The 16,465-nt window shown below is 35.3% G+C and overlaps 1 protein-coding gene across 1 annotated transcript in view; it reads right to left on the bottom strand.

Moving 5' to 3' along the window:
• Positions 1 to 6,062: 6,062 nt before the first annotated feature.
• Positions 6,063 to 16,465, bottom strand: part of LOC134536807 (Krueppel-like factor luna) — a 362,378-nt gene continuing 351,975 nt past the window's right edge. Inside the window, exon 3 of the mRNA XM_063376748.1 lies at positions 6,063 to 9,455. Within this exon, the coding sequence (XP_063232818.1) occupies positions 9,262 to 9,455 (194 nt within the window). The 3' untranslated portion in view covers positions 6,063 to 9,261. The remainder of the gene's footprint in view (positions 9,456 to 16,465) is intronic.

Genomic DNA, 16,465 nt, shown 5'->3' with positions numbered 1-16,465 from the left:
GGGTCTGCTTACGAAAAGCATTTGAGAGTTCTCTGAGAGCCGAAAAGTTGTTTTGATTTAGGACTAAGTTTTTAAAATGTATTTTTGAGGAGTTAAAATGTGTAAAAGGCGTGCTTTCAGAGTGTTTTTTTAGGCGCAAAACAACCAGTACATATTCTTGAAAGCACTCAAGGGACTTGCATTATACCTTTACCTTCATTTCTATGCCTTATAATGTTACGGTCACCACTCAAATTTCACAGTTTTCTTGTGGACGACTAGAGGACTGCAAGCCAGTTCAGAGCCTTGCGCTTAAGTTTTTAATTACGTAGTCAAATCAGTCTACAACTTTCTGAATGACGGCGGGTCGTTACCACAACGCCGAAATACCACAAGGCCGAACGTACAATAACGCCGAATACCATAACGCCGAATGCCAAATTAACCGCAACGCCGACAGCTAGAAAACTGCTGTGTACCACAACGCCGAAATACAGTAACGCCGAAAAATATTGCTTCGGGGAGGGAGGGGGGGGGGGGCACAGGAGCAAAATGAAAAACAACTGAATGAATTTGTGTGCTAACCTTACCTAACCTAACCTTTGTGGCAGTCCTGCAATGACATTTTTCGGGGTTAATGTATTTCGGCGTTGTGGTAATTCGGCGTTGTGGTACACAGCAGTTTTCTAGCTGTTGGCGTTGTGGTCAATTTGGCATTTCGGCGTTATGGTTTTCGGCGTTATTGTACGTTCAGCGTTGTGGTATTTCGGCGTTGTGGTGCGTCCCAGTGAAGGCTTTCACTGACTTCATTTCGACGCTCCCCACCAACGCTCATTACGTCAACACTGCAAACGTCAACCGGGTGAATCATACGTAACGACCACGAGCAAAGTCTGCTGTACCTTTGAATATATATACTGTATAGAAGTCGCGAGTGGATAGGATTTACTCTACGTTTTTCAGAAGCGTATGATGAGCAGCTTGGGAACTTCACCGCTGCAGTGCGCTGCCGTAACGCCCTGTATCGTCTTAGTTGTTATTTACACGTTAGAGCGCAGCCCTGTCGCCCGCTGTCATTCCCCGCACCCCCCACCTATCATTCACTGCAGCTCAAGTTCGTTCAACAGGAGGGGGAAGGGGTGTTTGAAGAGTTCGACACTTGTCCGCTAGGGATCACCACAAGTCGATGCCCTAGAGATGGTGGCGATTGCGGCGGTGAATTAACCAACTACCTCATAACCGTATTAGAAGTTTTAACCTGGGCTGGCGACTTCTATACAGTATATATATTCAAAGGCTGTACTAAGATATATTTACTTCAACCTAATAGTTACGATTTTTAAGCGGTGTAGAACCTCAGCCGAAAAGACACCCAACCCGAAATTAAAGGCATTAATATTCCTGTCGGAAATTCTGATATCACGTCGGGCCCGTGTTTCGTTTCTGCCGCACAATTCATTACGGGAATGCAATCCGTTGAAAAACCGGGAACGCCTTGTTGAAATGAAAACCGTCAGTAAAGATAAATTATGAGTAAACTATAACGCCGGCAGCGCAGCTGAGCGACCTAGCGGACAAAGTAAACAACCGGAATCCACCAGAAAGGGGAAAAAAAAAAAAAAACAGAACACCAGAGGCTGGATTGGTGCCGGATTACAAGATGTGCTGAAGCATATAATGCCGGATTAAAGACCTGAAATAACTTTTTGCTGTGTTTATCGAAAATCATGGCCACTGAGGAACCCAGCCAGTTAATAAATGAAGATAAATTACAAAGTATGATTAAGCAAAATTGTTACATTTAATAGCTATTTATTACCAGGCTACAACTTTTTTTATTCCTTAAATATTACTTTCTGCTTCTTCAAGATTTTAAATTGCGTACTTCACAGTTATTGCAAGAAAATCTAGCCATCTAAAGAGTTTCTATTATACTTCACATAAATTATTAATCTAATATAACAACCATTAAGGAACACATCTCTAAGCTTAACATATAAATCCCAATAAATGGAACCGCCAAAATCGTTATAAATAGCTGAAAAACTAAAATAGCTAGGAGAGAGAGGGACAGGGAGGAGGCGGGAGGAGTTTCTTTTCTGGGAAGAAGATGCAAAAATCTGCGAATTTAACTCGCTACGTAGAAGAGCAAACAGGAGATAAACATTAACATTTATTATCCATACTGCACTTCTTTTTTTAAAGATGCAGTCAAGTTTTATCGCACTGTAATAAATCTTACAGGTACCTTGCAAGAAGCAAGATCGTGGACTTGTTTGTATTACACTTTTAGATCTCCTGGCTGTGAGGAAAATTTAAAGATGCATTATCTCATACTCTATTTAATGACCGCTTAAGAAAGGACGCGCCGAAAAACAGTAATGACCTCTATTGTACAAGAAAAAGAGCTAAAATAATCGAAACTGCTGTAACTCCACGAGATACTGCAGAGAATAGTTAGTGTTATAGTAGATATAATATAGTATACATTATATTGTATTATAACTAATATAATTTAATATATATTAAACGTAACATAACTTTATATTATATTACACATAATATGAGTTTATATAATATGTGTTATGGCATATATAATAGTATATACTGTCCGCTGACTTGGTATAGTGTCTAGCTGACTGGCTGGTGGGCCAAGGGTTCGATTCCCTGCCGAGGAGGGAGATTTTTTTCAAACCTTCTCCCTGGGTTCAGACTGTGTGTTTACAATGTCCCTTTCACCTTCATCCCGCGAAAGGCAATGGCAAGCCATCGCAGTATCATCTTGCACAAGGTACTTCACGGCCGTCATCACATTGGCAAAGCCTGGGCTCATGACATTCAGGAGTTAGGTTAAACTGCTAATCATCATACACTAAATTTTTCAGTTCCAGATCTGCCTGTAATAAATTTAACTGTTAGTTCCCTAATTTATGGCTTTCTAATTTTGTGTATGATCTACGTATTGGAGCGTATAGATTTGTAAAGTAATTAAACGTTATATATATATATATATTTATATATATATATATATATATATATATATATATATATATATATATATAAATGTTTACAATTATTTGCACTTTTAAATTTAAGTTTGAATTTTTTTATGTTAGTTATTTTTAAGAAACTATTTAAAAAAAAAAAAAACCATGTGTGTCTTCCTTGCAGCAACGCCCTAATTAGTATTATATGCGAGTTACGACTCAAATAAACGAATAAATCCTCGCAATTTTAAATTAGTGAATCTTCGTAGAATCTACCAACGTATTCAAACTTCCGAGTCGTGTGAGTCGTTCCAAACAAAGGTGAACACATGCGTGGACAGACGAATCTTCTTTGCGGGTGATAGACAAAAAATTTAAAGTCAGAGGCAAGCTCGTTTTACCCTGAATCAAGCATCTAATCCTCCTACTCTGACTTGAGCACAAACACAATAACATGCTTAAAATTGTGTTCATTGTTCTCTTTACTTTACAAAAACTGAAAAACAATGATATTACAATACCCAAAAATTATAATTATGGCCTGGGTGATCACACAAAGGTACTCTATACTTGCTACAGGAGGTGCACCTTCGAATTACACAATTTGTGTAAAACACTAAGAATGAAAATACAATAATCAAAATCCCGTGGTGGTTTGATTTACCGTGTCATTACCGTGCATCAATATACGTTAACCAATGCTCCCAGCTCATGACATTTAAAGAGTCGTTCAACCTTGTAATGCGTTAACGTGAATACTGATACGTAACGTAATTATCATGCTAAATGCAACAATAATCATACCTCGATGGTTGGTTTTAAGTGGCCTGTTTGGGAAACATGTGTTTTATCCAGATTTATAATCTTTTCGGCAAATTTATCGTACGTGAACTATTTTTTTCATCGCGTCATCATATCGCCTAGTCTATCCTAGTCAAGCCAATGGCAAACATCTTCGTTGTGATGACTTGGGTGGGGGGTGGGGGGTTTGCTATCAAGTCTCTGGGCTCATCACCATTGTAATAAACATTATGATCATCATAATCAATAAACCATAATCAATTAATCGTAATCACTCAAATTTCTAGACCATTCATTATCATTTTAATTTTAAAGTATTATATTAAAGGGAGCTACTACACTGCCCCTTAAGATATATATATATATGGTTCAATTTATCTTAACTGTATGCTGTTAGTCAAATTAACTACTTTTGGATTTTTGGATGACATATTTGCCTTCAATCTGGCATAAATTTAAATAAATCCTTGCATAAGGCATAAACGCTTAAACGTGCCTCAAAAGAGCACCGAGGTTGAACCGAGAGGAAGCCAATCTGCCAACAGCAACGTCCGCTATGTTTCTCAACAGGATAGAGATCCTGGCTCGTATTACTTGCCCCCCTCCCCAATATATGCCTGCCTGCTAATTTCACGCGACCGGAGAAAGGCAGACATAAGTAAATAAATAACGTGATTCTAATTGTCTCAGATTCTACATTACTACCTTGAAAAAGACCTCATTGCAATCACACATAAACGTCATTAGTGGGTACCTGATTTCCCACCAATGATGAATGTATCACTACATAATCCGTGAAGCGGATATTTTAATTGCATGTAATTCAACAATCACCACAAATAAATAAAATCGACGTGTCTGTGTTTTTCAATTTATAACATATTAAATTTTTTTTCTGTTATAAAACACTTAATCTAGTCAAAGGTTTTTTTGTCTGCATGAAATAATTAAACTTAAAACTGCTTATTTTACTGACTTAAAATTCAAACAGGTTTTATACAGTTGCCTTCAAATTAATTTAGGCATTTTTATTGTAATATCTCAAATAGTTACGAATATACGCTAGTAATGTGTTTTGAATGATTCTTGCAAGGAAGAAGATTGATTTAAAACATTTTTTTTGAACATACGCCATCGCTTATTTACAATGTTAGTATTAACGTTGTGTTCCTCGGTCACTGTGTTGACCAAGGTTGTTGAATGTCTGTATTACTGTTCTTGTTGCTACTGTCTCGTCGTTGTAACCTGAGATTATCGTCTGTGCTGTGATATTGCTCTAATTTCTTCCACTGAGCTGTCTACGCCGTTAACATTTGAAATCGGCTGTTGGGCTTGTTTTCTGTGTGTGTGTTGCTTTGTCCGTGTGTTAGGTTTTCTCTATGACACACAGTTTAAATCATCAATGGCGTATGTCACAAAAATGTTTTAAATAATGAATGTACCAACCTCAAATAGCAAGTATTATTACTTATTTTTTAATGATTGGAAATTAAAATACAAATAACAATTTATTTTAAAATTTCAAATCACAACGACGCCATCTTGGTTTCAACCATTATTGTCATAAATGTTTTTTTTAAGTTTCAGTATTAAAAATGTTAGTTCTGATCGACCATATTAATTAATGAATGGAGTGCCTTGTTATTTATAGTGACCCACTGTCTCCTGTAAAAAAAAAATTACAACTGTAATAACTATCAAATGGCAACATTTTATGGTCTTAAAAAAATCAACGCATTGGTAAAATTAAAAAATACACTAAAAGATATCATAATCATCGATAGTATATAAAATAATAATTTTTAATGTTCACAATGCTGGGCAGTGTCGCGAGCGTGCTTCGCCGTAACTCCAAGTGTACTGCGATTACAAGCTGTGTTGTTGTAACACTTTGCACGACGAGTTAGCTCCTTCGTGTTATCCACTTCGTCTCGGATCACCTTGTATAAACATTCAATAAACTGGCCTACACCTCCGGTAAGGGATGGTAAGATGAAGGTGGAAACAGTAAAAATAAAAAATAAACCTTTTTTTTTTTGTATTTTAACAGGAACGTACGTTTATTTTTACGAGCTGAAATACAAGCAGAGATGAACGAGAGCATTTCACGCCGCCACAGGGGCCACGTCAAGTAATTCCTCGCAGTTCGTTACTTTCACTCACAAAAAGCCTTCGAAACGTACAGAAAAAAAAACATTCCCCGGCTTGCGTGGCTGCCTGTGGCGGCATGAAAGCCCCCGCACTTCACACAAACTATCATAAAGGACAATTTAATTTGCAATAAGATCAAGAACATGAAACATACGAATTTTTATTTCTTCAGGATGAAGCAAAATTTTTCTCATTCTTTATACATGCTCAAAAAACCTGTGCTCCATGTTAACTCGTGTCCGTGAAAAAAAAGAAGGAAAAAAGATATCTTCAATAACTAGGCAGGAAAGCAAATTTAAAACAAATTTAACATTAACCAGCTAATTATAAATTTTTAACATTATAAATAATTACAGCCTTAAACATTTATAGGAGCACGAAAATTAAACAATGAACAACACTTGCAATATTTAATTACAGTCACACTATCTTGTATTTAGAAGTACGTAAAAAATTAGCACATGTTCCAATTCGCCATACATACATACTTTCTTCATTTCAAAGAAAGTGATATTTTCATTTATTTCTTACAGCATAACAATCGGAAGAACTTCATACAACTTGCTTTAATTCACAATCATAGCACTTAATAACTGCATCTGCATAAATTTCTTTCAACTTCTTTATCATTTTATGACTCAAAAGTGACATATTATTCATAATATATAAAAAGAACGTAGAAGTTTCTATGTATCTGTGTTGCAGAGTCAAGTTGTTTTTTTACTCTCATGCGTCTTACTTAGAAACATTCAAAGCATCTATTATCTGACAATTTACAAATCGTAAAACACAATCAATTTGCACTGTTTCAGCACAAAATATATTATATTAATTTCCTTTGCTTTATTAGTAGCTCAACAAAGCCATTTCCTGTACAAAACACTACAAACACTAGAAAACTATTAAATACAATAAATTTTCTCTCGCGCATTTACAAATACCATTCATTACATACTTCGTGGTTAAAAATAAAACGCGTATGGAAGTAGAAAAGTTCAGAGTCGGGGATGTGTTAAGAGGAATGTGAGAACAAAGAACTTCGCAAACGTACATAAACAAGAACAACGCTATGGCGTAAAAGAACAGCAACATGCCTTTTGTTTTGGTACACAGAACGTACACACGTAATCTTTTACTTCTAATTTCTAACAATTTATTTGATCGTTGCATGTGGAATAATTAAACTCAAGCTTCGCCCAAGGACACTTTCAAATTTTACTCGCATACAACATACCATTTTCGCTGTAATCGAAAGATTCGGAGGAGAAAAGATTGCAATCAATAAGAAACTTTTATCAAACTTTTTTTTTTCAGAAATTCATAGGCCTATGCCTCTCAGTGAATGCGTGGTCATGAAAGTCTAAAGTTTAGTAACTGCAAATACTTATTTTATTTACATTATCATGCATGCATGCACTCTTAAAGGTTCACATAATGAGAACTAGTTACTGGATATGGTAAATATATTTTGTACTTCATTTATGGTTAAAGATGCAACAATAATCTGTTGCGGATTGAAGTGGACTACAAAAATAAAAATGTAAGAATAGGGAAAATAAACGATGAAATCGAATTTTTTTTTGCATTCTAGAAAAAAATTGTAAAATGGCAGAAAAATTGTAAATAACTGATCAGTCACCTATTCGTGAAATACGCTAAAGGGTTTCGCACACATACACATGGTGACTCATCTGAACCCGGGTGATGGAAAAGGGGTAAAGGGGGAGGAGTGATGATTTACTGTTTCATTCGCTCACATGACTACGATCACGTCAGAGGGCAAACCACTCGCTCCGGTCTCGCGTTCCCGTGATCGACGGGGGAACTGGCGGGATCAGACTCCATACACGTCAGAGCTCGGCGAAGTCTTGTCTCTCCCACGTGGCGCTCACGTGTTGCCAGTCTTCTCATTGCTCGCGAGCAAAAAAAAAAAAGTTAAAATTCACACAGCCACTCAATTTACAGCGGGTTTCAATTTCCCCCCCAGTAATTTCAAAACCAGTCATTTTGTTCTCTTAACTACAAAACATTGATTTTTTTTTTTTTTTAGAAAAAGATTTTTATTTCGGTAAAATCACCGGTTAAAAAAATTATTTCTTTCTCGCCGACAATCATCGCCGTGACACTTTATATACTACGACTAATAATGAGTTGAAACGAAACTGCGTGAATATGCAATGTGAAACGTTATGCTAATTTTCAGCATGATGTTACAAAATGGATATTGATCACAAGGTAGCTTCATTATGTGTTTTGGACGAGATGCATTTTTTTTTTCAATGGGCTACTCTGTACACTTCGAAACTACCAAGTAGACAAATAAAATAATATTTATCTAACGACATACAACAGAATGAAGGATTAGCTAAGTAAGTAAAGTTAGCAAACATCACAACACAAAAATGCAGCATCATTTCAGTTAATAATAAAACAGACAACTAACAAATGATCTGAAATTGTAACATTTTTAAACGCTAAAAGTATACTACCTTCAATTTTATATATATATATATTTTTTCTCGTTACGTACATGTTTGTGTCTGTAGACTTATATTCTCGTTTTAAGAACAAATTCTTAAATAAAGCGGGACAGACATCGCACTTTCTAATAAAAATTTAGCTACAACAATACCTCAGCAAAAGAAAGAACATTAATACGAAGATCTTAAGCAGTCATTACAGCAGCAATAAAAATACGTATATTAGCAGATGTCTTAAGAAATTGGAATTTGGCAATCTTAGAAAGCACTATAAAGTCACTTTTACAATTTCGCGCCAACTTCACGCCATCAAGTTTCTAGTCACACAAGAATTCTCACCGCCATGTTTTGAAAACAGTTGACAATCATCGTCGATTGAAATTCAGTTTAAGATTTTTATAATTTCTGTATGCCCAACGTCAGTGTACACAATTAAAAAAATTAACTTCCCCTCGTGATGGTACTTTATTTCAGATTCTAAGAACAGAAATGTGGGCAATATACTTTTGTATTATTATTTCTTTGGAAACACTACAATCTAATCTATGAACTGGCCCCATTGGATACTGTGTGAAAGTTTTTATTTCGCAAAATTGCCAAGTCGATAGAGAAAAAAAAAAACATTCTAAACCAAATTAGTTTTCAGTTATCTTGGCAGTGATGCTTGTTCGCTAAACACGTTAACACTATTTTTTTCTTCGACTTTCAAAAAAGATTTTGTTTTTTATTTTTGGCATGGGTGAGCTGGTGACGCCACCCGCCCGACGTGGGTGGCGAGCGGGGTTGCCTGGCGCGCAAGGGGCAAGGACCCGTGTCGCGCGGGTTGCCCGGCCGTCAGGGCGCCCGTGCGCTGCGGGGCTTGCCTAGCGCGCAGGCGCAGAGTCGCTGTGGCGCTTCATGTGCAGCGCCAGGTGGTCTGAGCGCGAGAAGCAGCGGTCGCAGTGGCGGCACTTGAACGGTTTCGCGCCCGTGTGCTTCCGGTAGTGGCGCGTCAGCTCGTCGGAGCGCGCGAACCTCCACTCGCAGCCGCTCCACGAGCACTTGTACGGCTTTTCCCCTGCAACACAAGAGAGCGCGGCCAGCCGCCGTCAACACCCCGCGCTGAAAACGGACACCTATGCATGCACAGCGCAACCCAGCCTAAATTAAAAAAAAATATACTTTTAACTCTCCATATTTTTGTAAATAATACAAATTTTCATTCATAACAGTGGAGTCCCAATAATCCAAAATGAATGGAATTAACGAATTTTTTTGGACTAAACGAAAAAAAAAATTATTAAAATGAACTTAAATTACACAGTAACGTGTGATTATATAAGCACACAAATTAATAGCAGAACCCGGAATATGTTGTCCTTCCCATGTTTATTTATTTACCTGTATCTATCTGAAAATGGATGGTTTGTATTATGTGATCTAGAATCCGCAAAGTTTTAAAATGGTATTCAGTTTTAAACTCACCCACCAAATATGGATTAAGGGCAGTAAAAATCGCAATATAACAATCTTCCCGGCGATCGGTTTGAACGGTTTCGGAGTTCATCAACGTCATACATACCATATATATATATATATATATATATATATATATATATATATATACACACACACACACATATACCTTGTGATTTCACAGTTTAATTTATAAGGTATTTTTAACATAACCAAATCTCGGGACGAAATGGGTGATAAGAGACTGGTACGCTGTCTAGTAAAGTAGTGTAAGTTGTTCTAGCCGATAGGTCCCAGTGCTTCATAGTTGGAGAGGCGTAGCCTGGCGGTGGAAGAGGGAACAACTTACTGAGCAAGTCAATTTCTTTTTTACTTTCGGTTTCGGATCAAGCGGACTACCAGATTGCCGAAGTTCGTATTATTGGTACTCCACTACAACCATACTTTTTTTTTTTCAAAAGTTTCTACAACTTCAATAATTTTTTTCAATGTATTTTAATAACTATTAATGTTTTAAACATAGCATTAACTGAAAAAATGTTTCCGAATGGTATAAAGATTTTAATAAAACGGTTGAATGTAGTTAACGTCACAAAAAAACATTTTGGTTATTGAATAAAATCCTTTAAATAACTTGAAAATGTAAAAAGACCACTGGCAAACGATATATTTAAACATTATTCCACATGAATACATGTTGTCTATTTAGGATAGGGTTATATCTAAAATAGTATTTAACTGTTTTAAAACAATTGAATGAATTATTTTTGAACTGATAAATTTTTATAAGAAATAAACCAGAGTTACATTAAGAAATCCATCTAAATATAGGGGGGAAACAAGAAACTGTCGTCGTGAAATCATTTAATTAACTATCACCCTTAAGTGTTAATGGGAGCACCACGTGGCCTTTTGCCATAGGATGACAACAAGGTCGGTCTAAACACTTCAACTAATTGCATCTTCACCTTTGTGACTGGCTAGCGTAGACCTTCCACTCCTGTGCGATAACTTCTGAAAACTATGTGTGACAATAAGTGTTATGCGCGCATTTTCATTGAAAAACTGTAATGAAGGGTTGCATGGATTCATACGCGGCACTTTGAAGGCGTTAAAAACAATTTAAGCTTTTTTTAAACCAACCAATTAAATAAAATATCTGGCAACCTTAGTGACATGGGTTTAATATTTACCTGAAAAAAATATATATTAAAAAATAGTTTTATTTGCAAGAATTATAAAAAAAAGTTGTCAGCGAATCCATTCGCAGGCTCCCAGTAACAGTAATGATCAACTTTCAACAATCATACTTGTCTACATTTCAAATCCATGGTACTTTAACACAGTTTTCCTTAAACCTTTTCCAACTGGCGGAGTACAAACTTGTACTTAAAGTTTCCAAGTCCCAATATCTGACTTAAGAAAAAGACTTGGCGATGATTTTCAAACGATAAGCTGGAACTGGAAGTCGTTATTTAGTACATTACCGCTCATATGAACATTTTTGAAAACTTTAAAGTGTTTTCTTTTAATGAAATAAACGTTTATATATTATACTGTTTGTTTTATAAACTCTCGCCAGTTGAAACTGGTTTAAGTCAAGCACATCAACTAAGCCACACAATAACACCCAGCAACAAAAACAACCAGTCTCCAGTAGTATAATATTCTCCACACTACCCCCTTACACCTTGCTTTTATTATTTATTATTTACATCCAAAAGTATTTGTAAAAATAATTAAATACACAAACAATATAATTAATTAAATTTTACATTTAAAAATAGTTCATAGTGATAAGTCAATAAGATGCCAGAGTCAGTTCTACGTGCCTTCCCCTACACTTAACACATATAAACATAATTAAGAAAACAAATTTACAGGATTATACGATCTTAAATGTAGTAACATATTTAGGATTTGCAAAATAACAATTTTATCGTGGGAATGTTTGTAAAGTGTTTTTCGCTTAGAAACTTTAAACGTCGATAATGGCAATAAGTTAATTTGTGCACACAAATACAAAAGGCGGCTTTAATAGTCGTGACTTGAGTTGATTTACCTGCAATGTATTCTTTTAAAGTGATGGTTTCCTCAATTATTTCTTTTTTACCATTATTATTTTTGCCTGTGATTTTAATTGAATTAAAAATATGACCATACTTTAAGGTTGGTAAAAGATCTTATCACTTTAATGCGCGTTTTCTTATGGCTTTCAAGAACCATAAGGTCAATTTTTATTCAAGTGAATTTAGAGCATGAAATTGTATGTTACACAGTACAGTATTTACCATTTCTGTCTTAGTTGTGTCATAAAATCTTTTTTTAACATAACTTAGAAATAAATAAAAATATAGTCTTACGAAATAAGTGAAATATCATGTTCAAAAACTTTTTTTTTTGGAAAATCAAATTTTTATTGAATCAAGAATAATTGATTAAAAATAAATATTTTTACGTCAAAAGGCTACAATTAAAAGTTTTATTTAAATCCGTTAACCACAAGATTATATGCTCAGTGTTCAAACTATATTCAACTATAAAATGGACTTGAACACTTACTGAATTTATAAAACTACTTATAAACCACTACTACTAGTTATGGCATTTAAAAATCATGAGCATAACCACCAAGTTAGAAAAGCGTAATAATTTTGGGTAGTAACCCAGTTAAGGTTTTCTAATTCAACTATGCAAGCCAGCTCAAGAGAGCATTTGACCTTGTGCGGGAAATAAAAAGTATCTCATTTACATTCTCCCAAAATAGTAATTGAAAAAATTTCACGAATTAATTTAATGCTGTATCTAGCACGGAAGTGTCTTGCTAGCTTCTCAAAGCTTACTTAAATTACCACAAAACCAAAAAATTAACAGAACTACGCGTTTTTATTTTGCTACACGTTAACTACATGGACAAAAATTTGAAAATCCTAGCTTTAGTTTTTTTGAAACGTTCCTAAACATGGCATGGAAATTATTAGCGTATACGGTTGCACATATATAGATAATTTATTATATACGAATATGATTCTCTCTTGAGATACCGATTCCTATCTCAGATAACTGTTTGAATTTTGATCAAACCATCGATTGATTAAACCTCTACGTCACATTAACGAGAACCAATTGAAAATCTATGATTTGTTATGAAAAAAGTAAAACAAATGAAATAATTTTTTCAAATAGTTTGAAGTGTAAACAAAATGATTGTTATTTTGAATAGCATGGCATTACCCAAACCCGAGCCAATAACAAAAACGTTATACTTTTACCAACAAAAAAAATTACTATTATTTGGCTGGTAAACTGAATGAAGCTTGACACAAATTAATGGAAGAAGCTAAACAGCCATAAATTTACTTGTTACATGTTAAGTTCCAAGAAACAAATTAAGTCACCAAAACAAATATCGAGTTAAAAACGGGCGAGATCCAAAATACAGTAAGTTCTTAAAAGGCACGATAAATAGGTACAAACGGTAAGATGGAATAGATCAGTGTACAGTACCATTTTTAAATATAATACTCGAGGTGTTGAAGTTTCTTATAATAAAAAAAATGCTTAGCAGGATAATATAGTAATGTATCAACAAAACAAAATATTGGATTAACAACATAAACTTTCAAACTAAAAAAAACTTAAAATTATCTCATAAACAACCATAAACATTATCTGCGTAAAAACTTCCAATGCAATTTTAAAAAAAGTAAAAAAAAAAACTTTTTGCTTCAGAATCATAAAATATAAACTAAAAGAGTTTTGTTTCATCTTTCGTACATATTTAAACAGAAAAAAAATTATTTATTATTGCTTAATGTACAAGCCATATTTTGACATATTTTAGAATAATCGAAGTACATAATATAAACGTGCACATTTGTAAATCTCCCCTCCACGTCACCGCACCACCGATTTAGTCTAGCTTACTTCCAATTTGGTAAGTTCCTGTTAACATACCATAGTGCCAAAGAAGGAAATTTCCTAAATGCATGCTGTGTTGAACGTAGCTTATTATCATAACACATTTTGGAAAAAAATTTCAATTGTAAATATAATTCTTCATAAAATTAATTAAAATGTCAGTTGCATATTTTCTTGCATTGATGACGATCGAATTTTTGTTAATTTATGCAAAAATACACATAGAGATCATTCAGATAATTATATTTAAGAGACGAAATTCTTAAAAATATAGATTTTTCGTCTTAATATTCTTCTTAGCTAACGATGTTGCAAGTACTGTTATCATTTACTTTTACATCTGAAAATTTCAGAACTGCAATATATTTTCAAAGGTAGGTCCCCGTCAAAAAAAAATGTGAACGGTATAGTTAAAAGAAATTGGTTGTTTGTAAAGTCAGTTTACGGACGATGTTTAACGTGACAACGTCATAACAGAACATTGATGAAATTATTGCATACTTTTATGAATAAAATTGAATCTTTTTTAATGAATTATCACTATTTTGTATGGATACAAAGAAGGAGTGAAATGAAATCTACAATTTAATTGATAAATGTACTTTTATTTGCACTCATTAATTCAAATATGTTTATGACTTTAACGAAGAGATTATTTTAACTATAACTTTTATACATGTTTGCTATTTAACTTCTTCCAATCTGTGTTATTCCGTTAAGGATAGGACGATGATAGGAAAAGTAGAAAACGAATGGGAGTGTTTCAAGTTTAATGTGCCTCGAAAAAGTCAAATCGATGGTTGTTCCAATCGAGTGGAAGAGAGATAGATGCGGCGCAAGCGTACAATGAGCGTAACGGGACACAGCGTAACGGGACACGTTTTCGTGCGTGCAGCCGGCGTTCATTGATTTATTAGACGTTGTCACGTCAAAAAAAACGTGTTCAATAAATTCCCCCCCCCCTTTTTTTTTAACTTAACTGGAATTTGAGTCAGTTACTAAGGCTACAAGCAGAAATGGCGGGTGTTGCACGTAAAAATCCAACGAGACGGGAAGGTGTCAAACACAAAGACACAAATGTGCTTCCGAGGACAAACGCAGTCCGACCGTGAATGGCATTCCGGGATGAGATCTCCAGGTGGAATCTTTAGCGATCTCACACGAACGCACCGCCAGTCAATGGCGAAGGGTGTTTGTGGATGAGGGGGGGGGGAGGGAAGAGGGAAGGTTTTACCGGAAGTGGCTGGTAATGGGAGCCTCTGGTTCCGTCCCCTCCCTTCGCGCCGCCGACCAAAAGACCCCTCCAGGGAGCCGCCAGCCATTAATAACAACCCCCGCCGCCTCCCCTCCCCTCTCCTAATCTTCCACCCCCCAAGACCTGTTTCCCCCCTCCCTGAACCCGAACAATCTTCCCCCCTCCCTCTCCTCTTCATTCAACGAGCGATGAAACTCGCTACGTCACGCCAACCCCAGCGTCGCCAGTCGGCAATCCATCAAACGACGGAGGCGGCCTTTTTCCTCACGGAGAGATATTTCTTCGAGAAACCCCCGAGATTCACCGGCCCCGGGTCAGGAGCCCGAATAATCCACGCTCGTGAATGTTCGGATGTGTACGGGGCGAGTCCGAATTCAACCGACAAAACACCTCAGCTGCAGGTTCATCACATAGGTACAAGTTGGAAGCATCAGCGCGACTTGTGGTATAAAAATGCTTCCCAAAGTAGGTATACGTTTTTCGAAGTTGGCACATTAAAAAAAATTAATATTGCAAATAATATAAAAATATTTAAAATGGATGTATATATAGTACTATAACCACCGCGTTATATAAGCTATGTCCTCGCGGCACTTACAGACTAGTACCTGTTGGTAAATGTGTGTTTGAAACAAGGTATATAAGTCATGAAAAAAATATGATTTATACCATGACCTACATAAAATTGGGATATATGGTTCAAAATTAGAATTACAGCAAAGAAAACAAATTGAAAAAATTCAAGATAGTGGACTTAATTTTTAAATTTATTTTTTTCTATAGATATGATGTTCTATATTGTTTTGCGTGTTAGATTAATTCGAGAGTTTAAGCCGAAGCGACGAGTCCTCTCGATTGCGAGAATCGATAGGCGTTAACTACGTTGTCCATAATGCACGTAAGCTGAGTGGGCTTTTAAACCCTGTCCCCAATCGGATACCGATCAGTAATATTTAACACGCTCATCAACGATAGTCCATTGGTTCGTTTTGTAAAAGTTTTGACGGGCACTTTCACGCCTAGTAACAAGGCGAAGAGATACTACAACATTTTGACTGCAACACATTTTTCAAGAGAAGATATATTTTCATGAATTTTTAAATCCTTTTAATTTGTATAATTATTTGACTAGGTAATTTTTTTTTTACAAATTGACTAATAGTCCATAATAATACAAAAATAAATTAAACAGCCTACGTAATAAAAACATTTCAGGTTAAAATCCAGTTATGTCATAAAAACTTTTCTACGTAAAATTTTTGCTTTGTTAAAATGTCTAAATTATCAGACACACATTAAATTTGACACTTGAACCAAGTTACGTGAATTTATCTTCGAGTAATTTAATCATTTGTTGACGTTCTTTGATTCTTTCAATTGATAATATTTACTTAAAACAATTTCTAGGAATGCGCTAATGCTGTTTTCCACCGGTT

This window comes from Bacillus rossius, chromosome 11 (assembly GCF_032445375.1).
Source record: "Bacillus rossius redtenbacheri isolate Brsri chromosome 11, Brsri_v3, whole genome shotgun sequence".
Classification (NCBI taxonomy): Eukaryota; Metazoa; Arthropoda; class Insecta; order Phasmatodea; family Bacillidae; genus Bacillus; species Bacillus rossius.
Note: the sequence above shows the minus strand (reverse complement) of the source record. Positions and strands in the feature narration are given on the sequence as shown.